This window comes from Octopus bimaculoides, chromosome 8 (assembly GCF_001194135.2).
Source record: "Octopus bimaculoides isolate UCB-OBI-ISO-001 chromosome 8, ASM119413v2, whole genome shotgun sequence".
NCBI lineage: Eukaryota > Metazoa > Mollusca > Cephalopoda > Octopoda > Octopodidae > Octopus > Octopus bimaculoides.
In genome coordinates this window covers 42,196,570-42,205,153 of record NC_068988.1, presented here as the reverse complement: position 1 = coordinate 42,205,153, position 8,584 = coordinate 42,196,570, and the positions used below count along the sequence as shown (strand labels likewise).

Below are 8,584 nucleotides of genomic sequence, written 5' to 3'. Positions count from 1 at the left end.
ACAGGCTCCTTATTTTTTGGTTAAGGTTGTTGGTAAGCTTTCCTAAGTTACTCCAATCCAGATCCCCAATGCAAACCTTCAGATCAACCTTCTCCTATGCAGATCTCTAATGCAACATTTAAAAAAAAGAGTCAATAAGTGAAAATAACCAATAAACTGATTCCTTATGGGATTTCCCAATCAAATTGCCAGCAAACCATTTTCAGCCAAACTAATTTCAACGGATTTCGCTCAAATCTGATGTCGATGTTATTTATTTTGGTTTGAAATAAAGGACTTAATCATTTAATAATCCTAGCTTAATCCCGAGCAGCGCCGGGTTATACTGCTAGTGTACATTAAAACAAAGCTGAATCAGCTCTATTATGTTTGTTGAAGAAGTGACAGTCTAAATTTGACAAGGCAGTAGATTTTTAAATTTAGCTTTCTTTATGTACTAAAGGTTAGCTAAGTGGACTCTTGAGATGGTGGGAATAGCAAGTAAATCACTCTGAAATCACACACTAATATCTAAAACGTAAAAAAAGGTGCACTAAATAATGTAGTCCTACATACAATGTATAAAAAAAAAGGAGGAGCTCATGTCTGGAATGTCTTCCATCAGGCTGAATTTGGAGCATAAACAGCAACAACTAAATACTAGTTAATATGTATGTAAATATAAGTATCATTCTGAGATAAATGGCAAAGCATTTTGGTTTTGACTCAAGACAATTCCAGGGATTTGTGAATATATGTGAGCATGCATGGCTGTGTCGAAGCACATGGCTTAGTTGTTAGGGCGTTGAACTTAGGATCATGAGATCGTAGGTTTGATTCCTGGACTGGGCAGTGTATTGTGTTCTTGAACAAAACACTTCATCACTCATTGCTCTACAATCACTTCAACGCTTGTTGTATGACTCACTCTGCACCTGTGCAGATAATGTTGATTCGATGGAGGAAGTGAGCTAATGTGCAGTATGAACATTTGATCATTATAAACAAATCATCGGTGCAGGATGTCTAGACAAGAAATTGCAGAATTGTCTTTCTTGTACTCTTGAGACCATCATACAAGTGTGGATGTATAAGCATTCAAATAATGGGTGTATGTGTCTCTTCAGTACCTGTGTGTGTATGTTTGATTATTGTACATGTATCTGTATGTATATGCTCATTTCAGGAAACTCAAAATAGGGCTGGAGTGCTTCGTAATTTACAATGTCAATGCCACATAAAAAGCAATCGTGCCACATTAAAGCACCCAGTACACACTGTGAAGTGGTTGAGGTTAGGAAGGGCATCCAGCCAAAGAGACCAGGCCAAATCAGAATGAAATCTGGTGCAGCTCTCTGGGTTGCCATCTCTGGTGAAATCGTCTAGCCCATGCCAGCATGGAAAATGGGCAATCGAGGATGATGATAATGATGTACCAAAGCAATTGGATTTAGAGAAGGCAGGCCAGTTTTCTTCATTCTATTTTGGGGAAAACTGTAGCATTTCCATACTTTTATGCAAATCTGTTGTTATATAATTCAATGCACATGTGATGAGCCGAGTGGTAAGAAGCTTGCTTCCAAACACATGGTTCCAGATTCAGTCCCGCTGCATGGCATCTTTGGCCAGTGTCTTCTACTATAGCCTCAGGCCGACCAAAGCCTTGTGAGTGGATTTGGTAGATGGAAACTGAAATAAGCCAGTCGTATATATATATATATATATATATATATATATATATATATATATCTTTGTGTGTGTGTGTGTGTTTGTGCTCCCACCATCACTTGACAACTGGTGTTGGTGTCTTAACATCCCTGAAACTTAGCGGTTTGGCAAAAAAGACTGATAGAATAACTACTAGGCTTACAAAAAATAAGTCTTCAGTCCTCAGCCCCCTCCTATTTATCATAGTCCTCCATGTGTACGAACAGCCATGCTACATGGGACGTGACTGCTGAGAACATGCATAAGCTTGCAAGGAATGAAGCCAGTATGCTCCGATGGATGTGTAATGTCAGTGTGCATACTTGACAGAGTGTAAGTACCTTGAGAGAAAATTTGGACCTAAGAAGCATCAGATGTGGTGTGCAAGAGAGACGACTGCGTTGGTATGGTCATGTGGTATGAATGGATGAGGATAGCTGTGTGAAAAAGTGTCACACCCTAGTAGTTGAGGGGAAACTGTGTAAGAGGTAGACCCAAGAAGACCTAGGATGAGGTGGTGAATCACGACCTTCAAACATTAGGCCTCACCGAGGCAATGTCTAGTGACCAAGACCTTTGGAAATATGCTGTGCTTGAGAAGACCCAGCAAGCCAAGTCAGACTATAACCTGTGGCCTATGCCAGTGATGTAACCAGCCCACTTAGGCGTACTTTTCTTTCATTAGATACTAAACTCTGCTTGTGAAGACCTATTGAGGCAAATGAAATCGAAATCAAATTTGATGACAGCACCACATGACTGGCATCTGTGCTAGTGGAGCGCTAAGAGCACCATCCAAGCATGATCGTTGCCAGGGCCGCTGACTGGCCCTTGTACCGGTGGCATGTAAAAAGCACCATTCGAGCATGATCATTACCAGCTTCGCCTTACTGGCACTTGTGCCGGTGGTACGTAGAAAACAACATTCGAGCGAGGTCGTTGCCAGTGTCGCTGGACTGGCCCTTGTGCTGGTGGCACGTAAAAGCACCCACTACACTCTTGGAGTGGTTGGCATTAGGAAAGGCATCCAGCTGTAGAAACTCTGCCAGATCAGATTGGAGCCTGGTGCAGCCATCTGGCTCACCAGTCTCCAGTCAAACCGTCCAACCCATGCCAGCATGGAAAGCAGACGTTAAATGATGATGATGACGATGATGATATATACTGAAATAAGGAAGGCCGGTTTATGGGATTACCCTGGGTTTCCCCTCCATAAAAGGTTTAGCTTTATGGCGTATCGTCAGACCTCAAAACCTGTTGGTCTAAGACCTCTTCAAAATATGGAGGGAGAAAGGCCTCAGTACCAAGGCTTTTCCCCCTCCCACGAACAGGCCTTCCCCATTTTAAAATATACACAGCTCTACATCTTAGAGTGCTTCGAGTGTGCTTCTCCTTCGGATTTGTTTTCTACAAATGATATATATATATATATACACACATATTTAATTATAAATGTGTATGAACATTTATAATGTTACGAACCTATAGATATTCTGGTGTGCCATCGGTTAGACTGTACCTGCAACTGATACATTGTGTTACGCTGACTTTGTTAGAGGATTAAGTTAATAATATCTACACTGTAGTTCATTGAGTGGACAGTTAATCCTGAATGGAATACTTATCATTAAGAACCATTATATATGGTTGTATAAAGGTCCTTCCTGAGTCATATAGGCTCATGTATCCGGTTTCCCCGTATTCTGTGACGTATTCTTACCAACGGGAAATGTAGTGCTTTGCTCAAGAACACAGATTTTTTTTCCTGTTTGTTTCAATCAAAAAAAGATTATCCGGTCCAGAAATCGAAACCACAATCTTACGATCCAGAGTGTAGCTCCCTAATCACTACGCCACGCACCTTCACTACATGAATGCATGAATTTATGTATGTATATTTATGTCAGCAAATATGGGCACATTGTCATGCACCTGCCAAAAAGAAAAAAATAAATTTTCTTACCGTTTCAGGGGTTTCCTTAGGGATAAAATCCTGCATTTCATGTTCGGGTTCTGTTTCATCTATAGGTGTCACTTGGAATCTACACTCCAATTTCACTGTTCGATCTCGTGAATCTGCGCCCAGCTGAGGTGATCCTTCATTCAAGTTACTCGATGCGGAATTTTCGATCGCCAGTGTTTTATTGTTACCCTGACCTTTAACGTCCGAACCACTGATTTTGATTTGCACGTCAACATCATCCTTTCCTATCGATCCACCGGACTCTTGATCCAAAACATTAATACTGTTTGCACCAGACTTATCATTTTTATTACTAATATTACTGCTGTCACTACCAACACTTCTGTAATTGACGTTGTTGGAAACCGTAGATGTAATAGTGTTGTCATTGCTTGATTTTGGAGAGACAGCTTCGGATGCTTCACAAACCTTTGTAGACGAAATATTATCATTAAAGGAACAATTGGTGTTTTGGTTATCCCCGAATAATAAATCAGAGTTAGGTGCGGTTTCTAACAACAGCTCGGAACTTGAATTACTCCGTTCGAGTTTTGACAAACATGATTTTTGCTTCGGCAATTTAATAACGAACAATGTAGCTGCCATTATGAGAAAATTGCGGTTTATTTCTCCTCTTCAGAATCTAAAAACCAAGCCCTGTTGTTTGTAAATATATTCTAAAAAATGAAAACGATAGACAGGTCGAGTATCATATAATACTGTTACGAGATCTTGCTGTATACAATTCATCAACAAACACACTCACCCACTCTACCGCGCTCTCTCTCTTTCTTTCTCATCCATTCTCTATCACCCTCACACTTTCTTTTCTTTTTTTTTTTCATTTACACACGCGTGCGCGGCTGCTCTCTCTCTCTCTCCCTCTCTCCCTCTTTCTCTTTTATCTCTCTGTTCTCATATGTAGACGCGCTCTTATCATATATATGCTATCTCTCTCTTTCCCTCTCTCGCCCACATATATGACTTCCTCTCTCTGTCACACATACACATACACAGATGCTCTTTCTCTTTCATACTTGACCTCTCTGTCTTTGTCTCTCGTTTATGTATCATGGAAATGTTTACTTAGTTAAATAAAATAAATATATGGAAGACATTGATCCTTATGAATATAAATACGATATATGATTTACGGATCTGGGAAACAGTTGTTTTTCTCGACTCGGGATATATTTCGATCTACATTTTGTTTTCTTGTCCTTTCTTTAGTTCCCTGTTTCCTTACCAACTGCTAGAAATAATAGCAATATATTCCACAAATATTCCGTCTTAAAAAAGGAATTCTGTTGTTCATAAAAGTACCTTGACAGGGCCGATCTCGGGCTAAGAAAGAACAACAATGGTCTATGAAAAGACGACTGGAGAATCTGGAATTAGTTGCCGACTTGTTAAAAATAACAGGCAAATCTTCCTCAAATTATGAGAGGGAAGAATGCATTAAACTATATAAAAAAAGAAAAGAAAAAAAAAGAAAGAAACAAGATAATCGGGGCTAAAAGGCATTGGTCATAAGTCTGTCTAACCGATGCAATGTAAATTTGTTGTTAAATAATCTCAACCTACAGAAAGACTTACTTTTTTTCTATGTGGATTTTTTAGTAACATACAGTGAGAGATAAAGTATTTCTGTAACAGAACCCGCTTCCAATGTAAAAAAAAAAAAAAAAAGTCCCCCACCCAAAAGGATTGTTAAGACTGGATGTTTTTGAGCACACATTTTTTGGATCAGGGCTAACCTGGGTCTATAAAAACAAAGACGATTTATAATGGTTTTACAATTTTCTGGCCAGGACATCACCTCACTTAACTCAACTGTTGGCAGAAATAGATAGGAGCCAAATGTTCTGGGGGAATGTTACCTGTTAGAGAATAACATACTATCCAGGAGGATATTCATTTCTCATCCATTTCATATCAAAGAAACCAGAATTAAACATCTGTCCTTTAAAGATGTATGACTTAAGAGGCATTTTATATCTATATTTTCACATTTCCTTCTAACACATGCTAACATGGAAAAGCAAATATATATATAAAAAAAGCTCCTACAATAATGACGATGATAGTGACGATGTTAATGATAATAATTTACCTATTTACAGCAAGACAAACCAAGTTAGTTAGATGTCTTCACCATGAGTGCAGTGCTGTGTTGTAAACAAGATATGACCACTAGACACTTTGGTTCACAGTTTGACACCCTATTAACTTGGAGATTTATTTTACCTCCCCTTAATATCTTGCAACTAAAGCTAAGCTCTGCTCTGGCCCTAAAAAGCAGCTCAAGGAGAGAGAGAGTATTTAGTATAGTCACCCATTCTGCTTGAGTGAACAACCGAATCTCCCTCAGATTACATTCACTTCCATACTATTGATTTAATTCTTAGAGTGTATATTTACAACATTTATAGCTGTGTCTACATTAAATTTTGATTGATATAAACTCTGTCATTAAGTTTTATTCCTGGGTGTTTATATAGTCACACACTGGTTTTGAGCTTGAAACTATGCTTTCTATACAAGGATTAATAGACATTTACATGGATAGGGAGGTTGATTAGCTGTCAGATCAGTACTGATCCAGTAGAGTCATTAGACTGCAGTCATGCTGAGACACCACCTAGAAGAGTTTTTATTTGAATGTATTGAGTACTAAGTGGGGGAGATGAGGTGGGGTAGACACAAAGATAGACATAAAGACACGTGCACACATATTCACACACACATACACACACACACACATACACATACACACACACGACTGGCTTCTTTCAGTTTCTGTCTACCACATCCATTCACAAGGCTTAGGTCAGCCCAAGGCTACAGAAGGAGACACTTGCCCAAGGTGCCACATGGAGGGACTGAACCCAAAACCATGTGGTTAGGCAGCAAGCTTCTTACCAGACAGTCATGCCAGCAACTGCTATGAGAGTGTCGTAGTTTGCTTGAAGTGTTGTAATATCGATGAAGGAGAAAACAAAAAAACTTCTGACAACGTGGAAAGTTTCTCAAAATACAAATCTCAGACTTGTTTTTCTTCTGAGGATGGGCCTTTGTGCCTGAAATATAAAAGTTTTGTGAAACTTTCCACATTGTCAGAAGCTTTCTTTGTTTCCCTTCTACACACACACACATATATATGTATGTGTGTGGGAATATGTATATATATTAAATTCAAATTACGATGAAAGTAAACAAAGTTTGTTTTAGAAGCATTGAGATGTATTGAAAGATAACGAAATAATTTTATTCTCAATCACAGGATAATGCTAATAATATAGGATAAACTATCCACATTTTGCAGAAAAATTTGTTGGCGGCCAGCCATGAGACTCAAACTCACATCCCTATAATTACGCGTCACAGTGCTTTACCTTTAAGCTAAACTGATCCAACAACAAATTCTTCTGCAAATTTAGGATATATAAATCCCACTTTATAAGACGCTATCGTACATTAGATTCAAATTACAATGAAAGTAAACGAAGTTTGCTTTAGAAGCATTGAGGTATATATATATATATATACATACATACATACACACATATATATATTTTATTATTTTGCTTAGGCATAGTGATACTAATAACCTGGTACATTATTTACATTTGACAGATATTTGCCCTCATCTTGTTTGTTGTTAACACATTTCGGCTGGGTTCTCATTTTTGATGTTATTATTATTAATAAGGTCACTGCTTGAAATTGAACTCGGAATCTTGGTATTAGTAACCCACGCTCTTAACCACTACGCCATATGCCCATGGGCAATTATGGAGTGAATTTTAGGGCTTATAAATCTAATATTTTCCTATCCTTCCTCAACACTGGTTCCCATATGCTATTCATATCTGCACTCGGACTGCTTAGGAGGTTGTTGTGTCCTAACATATGTGCTACTTCTTTTAGTCTTCATATTGATATAAAATTTTGTGCGATACTATACACAAAATTTTATATCATTTTCCTAACATGACAATTTTAAGATATTTTTTAACCATATAAAACAAATCTTCTTTAGTTTTTACTTTCTATTTTGTTTTATAAACATATATATATATATATATATATATATATATATATGTATAGGGAGAATTCACAAAAAAACAACAGGCGAAGACAGGTGGTGTAGAAAACAAATAGATGTATTAGTATAATGCTCGGGAATTGAGAAAGTCTTTAACATTTTGAGCCTACGCTCTTCCACAGAAAGGAACACAGAAAGAAACAAGGAGAGAAAAAAAAATGTGTGTAGTGGTCAGTGATCTATCATGGCGAAATGATATATATATATATTTATGTATAATATATTGACATGTACACACACACATACATGCACACATTTATGTATGTATACACACACATATATACATATAGTCATGTAATGAAATATAGATTTGAAGAGAAGCAAAAATACATGTGGTAATTGTTGGAATTGTCTTATTTATATTCCCTACTGATCAATAAATCAAAGTAGCTGTGACAATAAAATGTACATTTGATTTAAAATTTCATTTTTGATATCTAAGTTAAAAATACTCAAAATAGAAGTATTTTACAGATATACCTGAAATGCCGAATGTTATACATACAGTGATTGTTATGTATATAGAGATGAATGTACATATACAACACACATACATATGTGCTTGTGTGTGTGTGGTTCATACACATACGTATGTGTGTGTAATGCAACTGTATTAAGTAGGGAAGAAAGTAAGCATACTGATAGGAAAATTTATCACCATTCATGGGAACAATTGACCTTGAACAGGCTGAGAGTCTAAGTTGTTTATAAAAAGGGTGTCTGGCAAACTCTGTAGTTTTTGTGTGAGCTCAGCTGTAGCTATACTAGTTGGATGTATGATAATTCAGCTAGCTGATGTTCTATATAGCAGTATTTAAGTTGCTAAG

General features: G+C 37.4%; 1 protein-coding gene across 2 annotated transcripts in view; it reads right to left on the bottom strand.

The window, feature by feature from the left end:
* The window catches only part of LOC106871746 (uncharacterized), a 50,695-nt gene extending 46,120 nt beyond the window's left edge, over positions 1–4,575 (bottom strand). Inside the window, exon 1 of one of the 2 annotated variants that reach the window (XM_014918372.2) lies at positions 3,650–4,575. In XM_014918372.2, coding sequence (XP_014773858.1) covers positions 3,650–4,255 — 606 coding nt within the window. In that variant the 5' untranslated portion in view covers positions 4,256–4,575. The remainder of the gene's footprint in view (positions 1–3,649) is intronic. The other variant, XM_014918371.2, reaches the window with a different exon arrangement.
* Positions 4,576–8,584: the final 4,009 nt, after the last annotated feature.